We start from the raw sequence: 17,397 nt of genomic DNA, 5'->3' as shown, positions 1-17,397 counted from the left end.
TGAATTTAAGATTTTTAAGAATTAGGTTACAAAGAATTTTCACATACTTTATCTTACTTGATCTAACAACTTTGATAGAAAAGAATGTTTTCATGCTATGTATGTGCTACTTTCCTCCAAAACCATTCAGAATCTAATACTCACTCCTCTTTTGAATGAAGACAGAGCAATCTTCCAACTTCCCCAATGCCTGCCACAGCTGAGGTGGGCTGCAGCCAGGAGCCTCTGACATTTGTGGGCTCCCATGTGAGTGGCAGGAGTCATCATCTACTGCCTTATAGGGTGGGCATTAGCAGAAAGCTGGAATGGGACATGAGAGCTGTTACTGCAGCCCCAGAACACTGAGATAGCGAGTGAGCACCCCAACTGGCATCTCAGCCACCGTGCCAGACACCTACACCCAACCCTCATCTCAAAGGTGAACTAACCAGAAGTGTGAAAAAAAATCACACTTATTAACAAAGATAAACTTGAACAAAGATAAACTTGATAAAACTCTCAAATTAGTTCTAAATTTTCCTAGCCTAGGCAAGAGAAAAACATAACAGTAAGTCCAAACCATATTGGAATATATTTGTATGTTAATATTAGCAAACATCAAAGTGCTATCTTGTGTATTTCTAAGAGAAATACGCCTATTAATTGTTCAAGAGAGGAAATTCTTTCTTGGAAATTATTTCCATAAATAAAAATATACACAACATCTTAAGTTCTTACAGGAACCGAAGAACTTTTTCCATTCTCATTTTGTTTTTGAATTTGAAAGAATATCATTATGGAAAACACTATTGAAGTTATACTTGGGCACAAGTTACTAAGAGTCTGCTTTATACTTTTCTGGTTATCAGATTTCTTTCTTAAAAAGACTTACTTACTTACTAATTTGAAAGATCAGCACAGAGAGAGAGACAGAGAAAAATACCTTCCCTCCACTGGTTCATTCCCCAAATAATCACCCAGCCAGTGCCGGGTCAGATTGAGCCAGGAATGTGAACGCCACCTCCGACTTCCTTATGAATAGCAGAGACCCAATTACTTCCTAGATGCATTAACAGGGAGCTAGATGGAAGAAGAGTAGCCAAGACTCCGACTGCTGCTCAAATTGGTGCTCAGATGCTGGCATCGCACAGTGAGTGTTTAACACTCAGCAAAATAGCACCAGCATTCAGATTTCTTATCTGGACTGAATTTGCAACATCTACATATATAACACAACTTAGTTATTTGTCTGTCATGGTAAATGTACATGGGTTAATCATTGGCTGCTTACAATGTGCCCAACACTGTTCTAAGTTCTTTGCATTTATTTCTCATTTGATCCCCATAGCAGCCCAATGACTAGATTACTGTTATTATTTCCTTTTTGAAGGAGAAACCAAAAGCATAGAGGATGAGTTACGCACAAGTCCCAGAGCTAACAAGTTGCAGGGTAGTGTTTTGAACATGGGCGATGTGCCCATGTTCTAATCTGCCCTTCAGATTGCCTCCTGGCATGAAAGTGCCTTCTCATGTGTATGTGTGATTTCTCCCAACTAAACTTTGGAAAACATCTGGGTGATAATCTGTTCAGAGATGAGAACTTGGAAAGTGTTTCAACTCAGGTTCTGATGGAAATCGTCATGAACTTACATCGGCTATCCAATAAGCATATGCACATGAGTTCCTCTTTTTAAACCTTTAGAGGCCTCCTCTCCCAACGGTGCCCTGCGAGGGGTCAAACCACATTTCAGAGGTTTCCCCGGCTTGCAAGCAATACTTTGTATTTTCTCAAATTCCTCTTGGTCTTAAGTAGTTTGAATTACTGCTCTGATGAAAATCAAGTTGTCACATAACAGAGTATGTCAGATATGTTTCTCCAAAAACAACAAGTAGGGATCAAAAACTGAAATTACTTGTCCATATGTCAAATATACACCTTCTCACTCTAATGTTAATGCTTTGCCTGCTGGCCTAGACTATCTGAAGACAATAATGAGTGAATATCAGTGTATAACGAATGGCGTACCATTTATAATACAGCTGAATTATTCAATTCAGTCTTGCCTTTTAGGCCTTCCAAAGATACTTCATTAAAGTGAAACTTGAAAGAGGTGATGGAAAAAGCCACAAGTCTTCTGATATTATACTTTGAGACAGAGATGTGAAAATTATTCTTATTTCTTGTGATTTTCAAAAAACAAGTTGCTCAACATTTCAAAAAACACACTCATTATATTCTTGTGTCAGAGACTAAATTTAAAAAATGCTTAAGGACTGTCCAAAAATTACATAAAATTGATTTTTGTCAGTTTGTTTTACTGTAATTCTCCATATAGTAAAAAAAAAAAAAAAAAAAAAACAATTCTTAGCTAAGTTTTCCTGAGTTTCCAAACCACAGAATACATGCCAGCATTTTATGGGGTTGAACTCAGTATTCTTAACAAAGAAGGAATGCAAAAAACAAACCAAAAGCTCTTGTAAAAATAAGAGTTTTTTTGGTGCAGAGTAGTGTGATACACACACTGAAATAATCTTTTTCCCAATATTAAAATGAATATCTTCATGAGCAATCTAATTCAAGTAATAAGGTGTAGTATGATGCAAACAGATGAGATTTTAAAACACACTTGAAAATCAGATGTCTAAGATCATTATAGTTTCAAATGTTAGTTTTCTCCCCATGAATGTTTAATTGGGACTCATACAAAGCTGAAAATTATCATAAAAATGAAAGACCAAATCGTATTCGTAAAGGATTGAGCAGATTTACAGCAATGAATCATAAAGAAAAGAGTCAATTAAAGTGACGACTGTAAAGAGCTTTAAAGTTTATCCAGCGCAAAGCTTCTTGTTTTATGTATGATTTATTTGGGTCCTAGAAAGGTTTTGTAGCCCCGACTGACTCAATAAATGCTGGCACAGTACTAAAAATCATATATTTATCAAGTTTTCTTAAGCTGTTTCCTGCATTAATAACATTATTGGTAAGTCATCAGCATATGTTATCTAAAGAATGGAAATTTCGGTGTGAGGTTCTTAAAATACTTGCAAAATTTGCTGTGTTTATAGTATATATCAATAGGAGAATCACTTTAAAGATGTAAATATTTGAATATTACTGCTTGTTTTCATATGGTAATTAAACTAATTCAGAAATATGTTGGTATTTAAAATATCTAGCTATCCCATAATCAAGAGATTTATAAACTCCATTCAATCTCCATTGACTTCTGCAGGTATCTCTAAGTTTACTTGGGTTGTCGTTTGTCATATACCCTCAAGTACTGCCTCCCTATTTTTGAAAAACTGATGGAAAAAATATGTTAAGCATTTGTGGTGAGAATTCAAAGATAAATAGAAACTCAGCATGTGCTGAGTGCTGTCTGGTAGCACGCCACTACAAGCCAACAGGCTTCGTTCTTCTGCCCTCACAGTGATAAGTCTTGCATCACCAAATTTAGTGGACACTGTCCCTGTTTTCTTTAAAAAAAAATTGTACTTTGGGGAGTTTCTCTTTTTAGATTTCTTCAGTACCACTGCAACATACAGACACAGACACACACCACTGAAATCTGTTCTGTACACATTTCCCAGAACACGTTCTGCCTTCTTGCCATGCCAACTGCTGTTATTGTACTGCTTCTCTCTGTACGTTCCACCCATGAAACCCCTACCCTTCCTCTTAGGGGGTCTCTCCTTTACTCTCTGCAGGAAGAAGCCTCTCACCATCAGAACCACTATAGCACTTCTTAGGACCTTCTGTAGGTCTTATGCATGGCTTTGTATCGCAGCTGTATTGGTGTTAATATCTGCAGAGCTTTGTTTTATGGTAAAACTAGATCTTTTCTCACATGTGACAGCAACTTTGATTTATCACCTCATTAATTTACTTAAAGAGTCTAGTGATAAACTTTGACAAGAATGCTGCTCAGTAAACATGTGCAGGATGGAAGAAAAGTTGAACGAATGAATGAATGCTGAGATATCAGGAGTAAACCCTTGAATCATAGGAATCTTACTCTGTTGCTTCCAGTTAAGGAAATAAATATGCAAGCAATATATACACACACACTTATTAGCCAAATGAGTAATACAAATAACCAATCCTAATTAACCAGATGTTGAAAATTATTAAAATAAAGATGTGACATTCTTATTCTTTGAATGAGCACTTACGACTTCTGACAAATATTCCTATGCAATCATTTAAAATTAATCAGTTCTATAATGAAAAGCAGAAATGCTTTTAATAGAGCAAGCAAATTTTGTCTCTACAATGCTAACGAAAGTTTAAAAGCTAGCAAAGTTAAGTACTGTTGTATTCTTAGTTGGAATGAGAAACAGAGAAACTCAGGAGCTATTTCTCTCTCCAACCTGTTCTTCTTTCTTCACATTCTGTCTACACTAGGGAATTTTTCTATGAGCTACTTGGCTTTGGACTTACCAAGTACTGTTAGAGGAGTGAATTTCGTCAGCTTCCATGTATCCTAACTGGGTGTCTAAACCTGAAACCCGATTTAAAAAAAATAATGGAAACCTAGAGCAATCATTATCATTGACTCATTTCTGTGGTTGATCTGTTCTGTCTTTCCACCTCCAATGTTGTCACTGAAACACCACACTGATCTCAGTTTCTAAGAAGACTTAACTCCGTATTTGTTTTGTTTTCTGTATGTTGCTCTTTGTTTATTTGTGTGTGTATGTTCTAGCTTAAAAATTGGAGCTAAATACCTGTTTTAGGCCAAAAGAATCTTGGCTAGTGAATAAGATCATTAAGCAAGGCCTAAGTGTATATGAGAATGTATATTTGAAAAATCTATTCATGGATTTCAGATTTTTTCATTTTGGAGGAAACAGCTTTTTTTTTTACCTTTTTTGTTTTATAAAAATTTGCTCACATATCAGGTTCTCAAGCTCACAGCAAGTGCATGTATATGTATTGAACTCTAACTTAACTTTCAGGTCCTAACAGCTCTTTAACTTTTAGTTCCTAATAGTTCTTAATATGTAAGGCTGTTCCTATCATTGTTCAGTGATATTTTTATTCTTTACTTAAGAAACTCATTAGAAATACCAAATTACCTCCAATATCAATTATTGAATTTTGATTTAAAAAAAAGAGAGAGGGGAGAGGAAAAAGAAAAAAAGAAAGAGACAGAAAGAGAGAGAAAGAGAAGGAAGAAAGGAAAGAAATGAGAAACAACAGAATAGTAGCTCATCCACCTCAGGGAGCTAGCAAATTGTACTAACACTGTGCATAAGATGCAAGGTTAGTTTACTCCTGGGATGAAATGTGTGCTTGTTTTGTCAGACTATAGAAATTGAGACATCTTATGTTACATGATAGACCAATTTTAAGTTCATAAATTGTATTTATTATTTTGAAACATGCAGAAATAAGGCTTGTGTTTGTAATGCATGGGAACGTTTAAGGAAATCCTAATATACACAGTAGTGAAACCATGCAGAATTGAATCAGAAGATTTAGTTTACAAAACCGTCTTTCTGAATGTGTTAAACTTACCATCGCTACCACGACCTTCAAAGGCCTGTTTAAAATGTCAGTCTATAGTTGATAATGTGTGTTTCAATATTTTCATTGCTAACTAGATGAATTAAGCTGATAGACAGGGCAATCAAATGCCATGTTTATTGTTTCAATTAAAATATTTGCAAATGATTAGCCTTCTCTAAAAGAAAAAAAAAAAGGAAAATACCTAACTGGAAATACAGAAGTAAATTTTAGTTCCAGTACTGACATTCATTTAAAATCGAACAGCCATTTATCAAGCACTGGCTTGTGGCATTTTACTGAGCAATGATGCGAGCTGTGATACGCGTGAACAACTCAGTTACTCCTCATCTCAAAAGCAATGTTGGTCATTTCTTAGCTTTCCTCATGAGATTGTTTAACAAGTGAGGTATGAAATAAAGAATTTTGAGAATTAGTATGCCAGACAAATCATTATCATTGGTACCTTAAAAAAATAGATCATTTCTCTTTATTGTTGTTTTACTCATAAATTTGCCAATAGTGATATACCAATTATAAATTTTGTTAACCATCTGTTACTGAGAAATTCTTAGTGTCTTGAGCATGGTCAAATTCAGGGAATCAACTGTGATTGTTGAAAGCTCAGCTTTTTTTCTGTTAACTGACTAATCCGGCTTAAAGAATTTAACTCATGTGTAACTAAAATATATTTATTTCTAAAGGAACAAATGTGACATTAATCATTGTGTAAATTATAAATCACCAAAAAAATGAATCCAGTAACTTCAAATTATATTTTAAAGTGACAGAACAGTCTATTAATGACTTTTGTTAACATTTAAATTTATGCAAGCTGAGAATCTTAGTGCCTGAGCCTATTTATTTATTTCTAAAATTATAAATTCCCAATAGATGTGCTACACAAGAGATGGAGTGTTGTGTCGTCACCAGAAAGGGAGATCACATTGGTGAACCTGAAGAAAGATGCAAAGTATGGCTTAGGTAAGTTGCATATTCTTTTTGGTCTGCAAATCCAAAAAGAAAAGGCTGAGAGCATAGCACTGGTGTTGAGACGCTAGTCCCCTTTCGATCCAGATACTGGTGGCCCATGCACAATCCCATCCCTCCACTTTGATACGAAATGCCAACGATGCAGTACCTGCAAGAAACACACCAACTTAACAGATAATTCTACCTACCATGCATCAGCTACCTATTCAACATACTTGTTTCAGGCGTAATATCTTTAAAATCTTTTTGTGGTATGCTATTTTACAGGATTTCAAATTGTTGGTGGGGAAAAAACGGGAAGACTAGACCTAGGAGTATTCATCAGTTCAATTACCCCTGGAGGACCAGCTGATTTAGATGGATGCTTAAAACCAGGTACCTTGCATTCTGATAATTTCTGAAATACTTATTGACAGCCATGACTGTATAGATAGCAAAAGTGGAAATTCAAGCAGACAGACAAAAAAGGAGTGACATTTTTTTTATGATTTAACATGAATTTTTCTTGGCTGTTGAAAACACTGAATTGTCTATTTTTACAGGAGACCGCTTGATATCTGTAAATAGTGTGAGTCTAGAGGGAGTTAGCCACCATGCTGCAATTGAAATTTTGCAAAATGCACCTGAGAATGTGACACTTGTTATCTCTCAGCCAAAAGAAAAGATTTCCAAAGGTAAACTTTTAGATGCTCTTAGATATGTTTTATTTCCCTTTTTACAAGTACTTTACCATGTTGACCCAATAGACTAGATTTAAAGTAATTAAATTGGATTTAAGCTTCTCATTTCATATGCCAGTATAGTCCTGTTCCTCTTCAGTAATATATGCACAAAATGAGTTCATGCTAAATTGATATCACAAAACTGAATTCTGATTACCTGGTGTGTTTTACCTCTTCTTAGGTCAAATCAGAAATAGAATTTTTTTAAAAGATTTATTCTCATTGGAAATTCAGATTTACAGAGATAAGGAAAGACAAAGATCTTCCATCCACTGGTTCACTCTGCAGGTGGCTGCAATGGCCAGAACTAAGCTAATCCGAAGCCAAAAGTCAGGAGCCAGGAGCTTCTTCCAGGTCTCCCACATGGAGGCAGCGTCCCAAGGCTTTGGGCCTTCCTCTACTGCTTTCCCAGGCCACAAACAGGAAGCTGGATAAAAAGTGGAGCAGCAGGACACAAATCAGCAGCCACTTGGGATCCCACAAATCAGCACCAATTTGGGATCCTGGCAAATGCAGGGCAAGGATTTAGCCACTGAGCCAACCCTCCAATCCCCAGAAATACAATTCTTTGTCATTGTGTATTTAGTATGGTTATGCATTGTTTATGTGTGGAATCCTGTGCAAAACTAGTTATAAAAAAGAACATGGCACAGGCGTTTGAGACAGCAGTTGAGATACCACACGGGACACCTGCATTCCCATAAAAAAAGTGCCTAGGTTCAGGCCCTGGGTCAAACTCCCTGCTAATGTGCATACACCCTGGAAGGCAGCAGGAGATGGCTCAAGTACTTGGGACCTTATTATCCTTGTTGGAGACCTAAATTCCCAAATTAAGTGTTGGGTTCCTGGCCTAGCCCAGCCACAGTTGTTACACGCCTTTGTGCAGTGAACCAACAAATGGAAAATCACGCTCTTGCTCTGTTTTCTGCTTTGTAAATAGAGTAAACATAAATATAATGTAAATGTAAATATAAATAAGGAAAATAACAAACTAGAAATTTTAAAACGAGACCATATCATTTTGTCCCTTAATCCTGGCCATTAGCATTTTTAAGAGGCATTTGTCAAAATCAGTAAGTTTAAACCTTACCAGTACCACTGATTAACTGTGTAACGTAAGTCTTCTTGAACCAGTTTTTTGTTTTGTTATTTAAGAGACAGTTATTTATGTCCTACTGTGTCTGCCTTGCATAGAGTTGTTAGAAAATCAAATAGTGGGACAGTTGTAAGAAACACACACAGGCCAGTGTTGCAGCATGTTGGATTAAGTTGCCAGTTTCTTCACCATCATCTCAAGTGAGCATGCTGATTTGAGTGTCAGCTGCTCTGCTTCCAAGCCAACTTCCTAATAATGTGTCATGGAATGCAGCAGAAGATGGCCTAAGTCCTTGGGTCCCAGACCCAACCAAGATTGTCACAGGCATTAGTTGGGGAATAAACGAGCAGATGAAAATCTGTCTCCATCTCTCTTTCTGTTGCTCTGCCTTTCAAATATTTCTTTAAAGAGCTTCATAGAGAGAGGGAGAGAAAGTGAAAGAGAGAACGGTCTTCCAGTCTTCCATCCACTGATTCACCCCCCAAATAATCACAATGGCCAGAACTTGACCAGTCCAAAGCCAGGAGCCAGGAACCTCTTCCAGGCCTCCCACATGGGCGCAGGGGCCCAAGCACTGGGCTGCTTTTTGCTGCTTTCCTGGACACATTAACAAAGAGCAAGATGGAAAGTAGACCAGCCAGGACACAAACTGGCATCCATAGCTCAGTGTGCTATACCTAAGTACAGCGCCTCAATAAGTAAATCTTTTAGAAAGAAGAAGCACATACACCCAGAAATAGGACAGTGCAGTGGGTGGGTGGGTAGCGTGGAGGACTCCATGGTCCAAGCCCGAAATCGGTCTCTGCCTCTTAAAATTATGAATGGAATGAGCCTCATTGTGCTCATCAATCAAATGGTTCCTCAGAAGTGCTTATTGTAGATTATGAAAGTTAAGTAATATAAAAATAAATCAGCACATTGCCAGGTTATATGTAAGGTGTTTCAGCTCATTATACATGTGGTATATATGATGTATGATATCTACATATATGTATGTGTGTGGTGTCTGATATATGCATATATGTGTGGATATATCTTACATGTATGTATCATATAGATATATCTACATTTGGTATATGAATATATATGATATATATTGTGCATTTATCACAACAGCCCTCTCTATAAATTACAGTCTGGTTACCCTAGGCAAAAGATGACTGTAGTGGGGAACACCATCGCATACCTCTGAGAGACAAGTAGCCACAAGCAGAATATTTGCAAGAAGCAGAACACTGAGTTCTGTTACTTGCCATTATTTTAATTTTAAAAAGCATGTCATTTCAGAACAAATCTATTTCACCCAAATAGAGCTCTAAGGGATTTTCATTTTTTGCTTTTACCAGAGATTTTGTAAAGAAGTCACAGATTCATTCATTGAAGGCATATGATGTGTGCAAAACATAAAACCTGTACCCCTATGGAATTTATGCTTTATCAGGGAAGACAAAGTTTTAATTCACTGGATAGTTTTCTTACTCTGACTATAGCAAAAACAAGATTACAAGAGAACATGTAACGGAGAAATTTTACCTTTGCCACAGCTACATGGGATTATTTTATTACTATCTCTTCTCAGGAGGTAGAAAACACACAGCACATCGTTGATCAACAGTGAGACTGTCTTCATATATATATATGTGTGTGTATATATATATATATATATATATGAATATGTGTGTGTGTGTATGAGCTATTTGTATCTTTACTCCAGTTTTCCTGTCTACATTCTTGTTACACAGGAGTTTTTCACACGTTTTTCCTTGAAAATTGTGTATATTAGTGATACTCTTTGGATACATATAGTCTGATTAAACAATGTAAAACAAATGTGCAAATAAATATTAAATAAGTGAGGAATAAAGGTGTTGGAAATTCAAAAAAGTATAAATTATCCTTGGACTCAGGAAACTGATTTGAAATAGGATTTGGTGAATGAAAGTGAAGAACTAAAGCAAAAATAGGTACACATTTCAACAGAGGTGACTGTTGCAAAAATGACCAAAGGGAGTGACCAAACGTATCACCCTGAGGTGGCTCCAGCCTGAGCCAGTTTTTGTCTGTAAGATTGTCTCTGCAGCTTTCAGAGAATGTTGCATTTGTGTACAGGCACATCCGTATCTCACTGACTTATTACTTTCATTGATGGGTTTTGAATTTTAGTGCCTTCTACCCCTGTGCATTTTGCCAACGGAGTGAAAAACTACATGAAGAAACCTTCCTACACTCAAGACAGCGCTGTGGATTCTTCTCAAGATCACCACTGGCCACGGGGTACCCTGAGGCACATCTCAGAAAACTCCTTTGGGCTCTCCGGGGGCCTGCGGGAAGGAAGCCTTAGTTCTCAAGATTCCAGGACTGAGAGCGCCAGTCTGTCGCAGAGCCAGGTCAATGGTTTCTTGGCTGGCCATTTAAGTGACCGAGCCTGGCAGGACTCCCAGCGTGGCAGCCCTTCCCCATCTGTAATAGCCAAAGCAACTGAGAAGCAGAGGACGTCCACCGACAGTATCCGGAGCCAAGCCAAGCCACCTGGTGTGGTTGATGTGACTGATCACTCAGACCGTGCAGACTCAGACATGGATGAAGCCACCTGCTCCAGCAGTCAGAACCATCAAACACCAAAAAAGGCATAGTCGCTTTTTAATCTTTCAGGTTGTTTTTTTAATTTAACCAGCAACAGCCAGTATGATCCAGAGCAATATAGGCTACAAACTGTTCACATTATTCTGAAAAGAATGATATATATCTTCTGTTACTAATTGCTACTACATTTGCTGGTGCCTTTCAGGGAAATCAGAAGCTTTGAATATTAACTCTAAAATAACTGTAATTTTAAGTCTCACCTTGATAACACAAAGGAAAAAATATTCAGATCATGTTATTTTCCTGTAGATGGTTCATCTCTTACGTATTTAATATTTGTGTTAAGAGAACTTTAGTATTTGAGAACTCATTTCCGAATAGTTCACCTGGGCAGCTGAGTGTAATATTCGCAACCCTAAATTCTTCTAAAATACTTCATGATAGTAACAGCATTAGAAATAGCTCACTCTTAGAAATGTTATAAACATAATCATGGCAATTTTAGAGATGAACCATATGCCTTTTGGTCACTGGAAAAATCGACATTCTTCACACAATATTTTGCCTTATAAATTAAGTTTTGTAGTTTAGCAACTACTGCTTAATATACATTGATTTCTAAAAAAAATAGAAAGAAGTTTGGAATGGAGTTGATGTAAAAACCAGGTTCGTAGAGGGACCCAGGTCTCCTGTTGACATGCCTAACTGTTTTAACCAGAAGTGAGCACTTGTTCTCAGGGCATCAGTTTCTCAGCCTTGCATCTCAGGCATCTCAGGCATCAAATTCTCGGTAGAAGAAGAATGCATTGGGCTAGATGATCTCTTAAGAGCCTACCAATGCATATGTTCTTTGAATATATTCTGTATTATTCCTTAATACCTTGGTTATTTTTAATTTTCCCAAAGAACATACTTATTTTTCAATAAAAACCCATTATGACTCTAACAAGAAATCCCTTTTTGTTTGTTTTTCCTTATTAAGGAATCCTCCTCTTCGGTGAATCCATCCAGCAAAATGAATTTTAAAACTTTTTCATCACCTCCTAAACCTGGAGATATCTTTGAGGTTGAACTGACTAAAAATGATAACAGCTTGGGAATAAGTGTCACGGTACTGTTTGACAAGGTTTTTAAATATTTTCTTCATTTCTGCAGCCTGTCATATGCCAGCCTAAGAGTTTCATTAATTTTACTTCGAGTGGAATGCTTGTCAAAATATAAGCATTGAAGCTTACCTTAAAAAAACTAGAAGTATAATACTCATTTTTTGCCTTTCTCCTATAGACTTCATACTTGCTTTATCTGAATATAAAACTTAAAACACTAATGCATATATGTGTATTTGATAAACTTCTTCATGAACATATAGAATAATGGAATGATTTATTTTTAACCTGCATCATGAATATTGAAGAACTTTCTATATTTATATATCCTTTCTTTTCATCATGTGTCTATAAGAATTTTAGTATCTTAGAATTAAAGGTTCCCATGGAATATATATGTTTGTTAACTAACTCATAAGCCTAGAATATTTAATGAAACTGTTGTAGTTTTGCTGGGGTTTTTTGAGCTTTATTTATTTGTTGGAAAGCCAGAGTTATAGAGAAGACACACACCCTCCGCTGGTTTGCTCCCTATAGATGAGCCTCAGTGAGCAGAGCTGAACCAAGTTGAAGCCAGGAACTAGAAGCTCTAGCCAAGTCATCTTCCGCTGCTCCCCAGGGTCATGAACAAGGAGCTGACTGAGCAGCTGAGCGTGTGGGATGCTGGTGTGGCAAGCAGCAGCTCTACACACTTAGCCACAAAGCCAGCCCCTTTTGTAGAGTTGCATTAATAAAGATACTGTCCCTAACTTGGAATATTTTCATATTTGAAGATTATTGATAATTCTTAAAAGCCACTTAGGAACATCATAGAATAGTACTTTAAATTTAGGTTTTCAAAAAAGAAAACCTAATTTTATAGCACATTTTAAGATGTGGCATTTTTTTCCTTTCCCTTAATTTCTTTAAAATTTTACTGCCTTTAATTGTAAAAGGAGGTTAAAAGTCATATATCTGTAAGAAATAGAAAATTCATCTGATCTCATGTCACATTTTTTAAAATCTTCTCCAAAGCCTTCTCAAATAAAAGCTTATTTTCCCTTGACTAACAAAATTTGCTTTCAAATACACAAAAACAATCTGAAGCATATTATTTTGTGTAATTTTTTTCTGATAGTTATGTCACCACACTAACTTTGCATGGATGGATTTTGCCTTCTGCATGCTCATAGTGCTTGCTGTAGACTGACCAAGAAAGAGCAATCCCTCACATAGTCAGAATCTGCCTTATTGTTGTATTCTGAAGTGAACAGAGTTGTACAGAAGAGAAACTGCTTTGACATTTGGAAAACATAGTTACAGACATTCTTGGGACTTGAAATAGTCTGACATGTTCATATAAATGACTATGTTAGCTGGCAAATTGGATTCTTTCTAGGGATCACATTTAGAGAGTAAGTATAAAATATGTTATTGTTAGGCTCAGCACAGAGGCTCAATGATTAAACATTACAACCTTATAAGTAGCAAGATCCCAGTTGGGCACCAATTCATGTCCTGACTGCTCTGCTTCCCATCCTTCTCCCTGCTTGTGGCCTGGGGAAGCAGCAGAAAGTGGCCCAAAGCCTTGTGACCCTGCACCCACATGGGAGACTTGAAAAAAAACTCCTGGCTCCTGGCTTCAAATCAGGTCAGCAATTGTGGCCACTTGGGGAGTGAACCAACAGAAGTAAGACCTTTGTCTCTCCTTCTCGCTGTAAATCTGATCTGCTTTTCTAATAAAAATAATTAAATATTTCAACATATATGTATGTTATTGTTATCAAATGTTAGTTTTGGCTTTTTAATGTTTAGGGAGGTGTGAATACCAGTGTCAGACACGGTGGCATTTATGTGAAAGCTGTTATTCCCAAAGGAGCTGCGGAGTCTGATGGCAGAATTCACAAAGGTAGAGTGTGTGCATGTATATGAAAATTACATACATAAGTACCATAACAACGAGATAAGAAATCATAAGCTTGGTGTAGACCTTCAAATTCATAATATGAAATAAGGACCTACTCAGCCAGCACATTAAAGCATTTAGAAACTTCCTGCTGCTATTCCAGAAATTCTTAATCAGCTTCTTCTCTTAGACATCTTGTTTGACACATGCTAAGAACCAAATTGCCAGAGAATGGGACAAAGATGGTAAAAATTCTAGCATCTGCACTTCTAACGGATGGACTTTGCTCCATCTCTTTACATTTGCAGTTATCTTTTCTCATGATTTAAATTGATTTGCATATTGATATTATTCTAAAATATACCTAAGGTCTGTGGCCAAAAAATTGAGAAATAAATTAATTGACATATTAAAGAAACTGTATGACACAATTTGGTCCTTAATTTGCATTCGCCTCCTCAATTTTAGATAAAATAAGGCTAGCAAATATTAAGGAACATGTGAAACGTTTATGATCTGTTTCCTTCAACCTAACTGCCTGTTTTCCTATATAGGTGATCGCGTCCTAGCTGTCAATGGGGTTAGTCTAGAAGGAGCTACCCATAAACAAGCTGTGGAAACACTGAGAAATACAGGACAGGTAATAATCAATCATTATTCTAACTTTTTAAAATAAACTTCAAAGAAGATAATGATGTGAATATTATCGATTGCATTGAGATCTCCAGATCTGTTCATTATTCAGGAATATAAGACTCGTATAACCATTCTGGTTGGTGACAAGTACGCTGGCTAACGCAGTTATTATGAGGAGTTTTTTGCTGAGAAAGCTGACTTTCTGTGTAACGTTTAGCCCTGGGATTACCAAAGGGAGCTAATAGATTTGGGATAGAGAGTACGTTTTTTAAAATTGCATAGGGATCAATTAAATTTTAGTGATTTTCAATCTTTGGCCCAAGTTAAATTCATTTTATTCAGATACATTTGGGTCACGGCCTTTGCAAAATTATATAGTTTTAATAGTTTAGTGATGCTTCTCTCCTTGTATCCAGATTTTCTATGACATGCTTATGTTATTAATCATATTAATCATATTTGTGGAATTTGTTCTTCTTAGTTATTTTTTTATAAAGAAACTTAATTTAGAAACTTGTCATTTCTTTTGGTCTCTCTTATTTTTTTTTCTCCCATTACGATTTTGCGGAGCCAATATTTATTTTAAATGATTTTATACCATCAACTACACAAAGTCCTGAGATCTTATCTATTTCTTATTCTTCTGAATTAATGAAGTGTATTCCATTTGTCCAGGTGGTTCATCTATTGTTAGAAAAGGGACAGCCTTCGGCAACCAAAGAACATGTGCCCGTAACCCCACAATGCACCCTTCCAGATCAGGATGCCCAAGGTCAAGTCCCAGACAAAATGGCGAAAAAAACAACTCATGTCAGAGACTACAGCTTTGTCACTGAAGGTCAGGCTTTGGGAAACTACAGTGCTTATCCCTACATGATTTCTGGCTTAATCACGGTTTGATTTTTATGTGTTGGATTATAATGTATGCCTGAATCTCTGAAGATATTTTTCAAGTATAAATAATAATCTTATGTAGCACAAATTGAACTTAAAAAGCCAAATTTGTACTTCATAGAGCCTGATGATAAAATTTAATAATGAAGTAAAAAAAATGATTGTCATTTCACAATACCTTACTTTAAATGGGTGTGAAATTTGATAAGAAAAAAAACATAATTGCTGAACGTGGCTTTAAACTCATATGAAGCCTTGACTGTTTTCCACACTTGTTTATATAGACCTGTGAAGCTAAGCCTAGACAGAAATTAGTCACTGGTTCCCCATATACTTATCTGGCATACCAGTTATACCAATCTTTGATCATCTTACTCATTGGTAGTAAAATCAAAAAGGATGTGGTAGTGATGTTTCATAGAGCTAAATGTGCTGATTATACTAAAGGACCCAAAGGATCCATCCATCTTCCTTTAAAGGGCTTAAATATCCTTTGTAAATGATGGTGATGGTATACAGTCATTTTTTCTTTTTGGTTCTTTATTGATGATACATATATCTGTTTAGTTATTTGATAATACAAATGTTAGGAACTCTGAATCAGTCCCAAAAAAAAAAGAACAAGATAATATTGCACCTGTCCTATTTTTCTTGTTTATGAACACAAAACTCACATTCTCACTTAATTATGCTACCGTTTATTCCCTCCCTCATTTCATATGTTCTTTAATTCTTTCCTGGTTATTGTGCTTTTCACTTAGTTTGTTATACAGAATTTTATTGGAATATCATTGCTGTTTATCTGAATTAAACTATACCTCACCAAGATGACACCGCAGTGTCCATTTATTTTCCTGTATCCTTTTCTGTTGTTTATCTTGCTCTTCTTACCATCACTCTTCCATTGGGCATCTGAGTTTCTCTCATATTTCTCCTTCCCAGGACTCATTCTTTTTCTTCTCTCCATTTTTATTCTGTCCTTTAAAACACATGGGATTGAAGCAAAATTTGATTTTTCAAAAATCTACTATTATATGGACTCTTTTCTGTGCAAATACCTTGGTTTATGCAGTTAGTACACTTTGTTTTTATAAAGGTAAAAATAAGTGAAATAAGGTACAAAAATTTCAGAGAGAACTATAAATATGGGAAATGGGCTTTTTAAATGTGCATAAAACTATATATATATTTGTATGTTCACCTTTTTCATAATATTTCTAATTTTTGTCTCTTTTTCCTCCAGAAAATACATTTGAGGTAAAATTATTTAAAAATAGCTCAGGTCTAGGATTCAGTTTTTCTCGAGAAGATAATCTTATACCCGAACAAATGAATGCCAGCATAGTCAGAGTTAAGAAGCTTTTCCCTGGTCAGCCAGCAGCAGAAAGTGGACAGATCGCTGTGGGTGATGTTATCTTGAAAGTCAACGGAGCCTCCTTGAAAGGACTGTCACAGCAGGTGAGCGCCTCCCCTGGGGAGCATGCCAGATTTCTGTGGTGAGGGGATTGGCTAGTCTGGGACTGGTTTCACTGTGCCTTCTTCTGTCATTCATGATTCCCCAGGAAGTCATATCTGCTCTCCGGGGAACAGCTCCAGAAGTATCCTTGCTTCTCTGTAGACCTCCACCTGGTGTGCTTCCAGAAATTGACACTGCTTTTTTGGTGAGACCTATGTACTTTATATTTTTATGATGTGTCAGTTTAATGGTTTGCCAATTTAGCTATAATATTTGCATCATGGTTTAATTCCCTGGGTGTCAGTCCTAGCTACCTCTTTAACTAGAAGTGTTATCTGGGTCTACTTCTTCATTGAATCAAGGAAAAGTAGTTCTCATTCTAAGCTACTTTGGATTAACATACAAGTTACATTAAATTTTTTAACCTTTGTTTTTAAGCATAGAAATCATAAAGAAATACATTTATTCATTTAGCTTTCTTACATCAAAGAATAACTAAAATATCCAAAAACCTGTTTTGATATTTATTCACAAA

General features: G+C 36.2%; 1 protein-coding gene across 1 annotated transcript in view; it reads left to right on the top strand.

The window, feature by feature from the left end:
* PTPN13 (protein tyrosine phosphatase non-receptor type 13) overlaps nt 1–17,397 on the top strand; it is a 143,456-nt gene that overhangs the window by 87,657 nt on the left and 38,402 nt on the right. Inside the window, exons 20-29 of the mRNA XM_040966961.1 lie at nt 6,386–6,475; nt 6,752–6,859; nt 7,027–7,158; nt 10,466–10,929; nt 11,868–11,996; nt 13,786–13,879; nt 14,431–14,516; nt 15,188–15,350; nt 16,650–16,864; nt 16,969–17,067. Coding sequence (XP_040822895.1) covers nt 6,386–6,475; nt 6,752–6,859; nt 7,027–7,158; nt 10,466–10,929; nt 11,868–11,996; nt 13,786–13,879; nt 14,431–14,516; nt 15,188–15,350; nt 16,650–16,864; nt 16,969–17,067 — 1,580 coding nt within the window. The remainder of the gene's footprint in view (nt 1–6,385; nt 6,476–6,751; nt 6,860–7,026; nt 7,159–10,465; nt 10,930–11,867; nt 11,997–13,785; nt 13,880–14,430; nt 14,517–15,187; nt 15,351–16,649; nt 16,865–16,968; nt 17,068–17,397) is intronic.

This window comes from Ochotona curzoniae, unplaced genomic scaffold (genome assembly GCF_017591425.1).
Source record: "Ochotona curzoniae isolate NIBS_2020 unplaced genomic scaffold, NIBS_Ocur_1.0 scaffold_4506, whole genome shotgun sequence".
In the NCBI taxonomy this organism is placed as follows: Eukaryota; Metazoa; Chordata; class Mammalia; order Lagomorpha; family Ochotonidae; genus Ochotona; species Ochotona curzoniae.
Note: the sequence above shows the minus strand (reverse complement) of the source record. Positions and strands in the feature narration are given on the sequence as shown.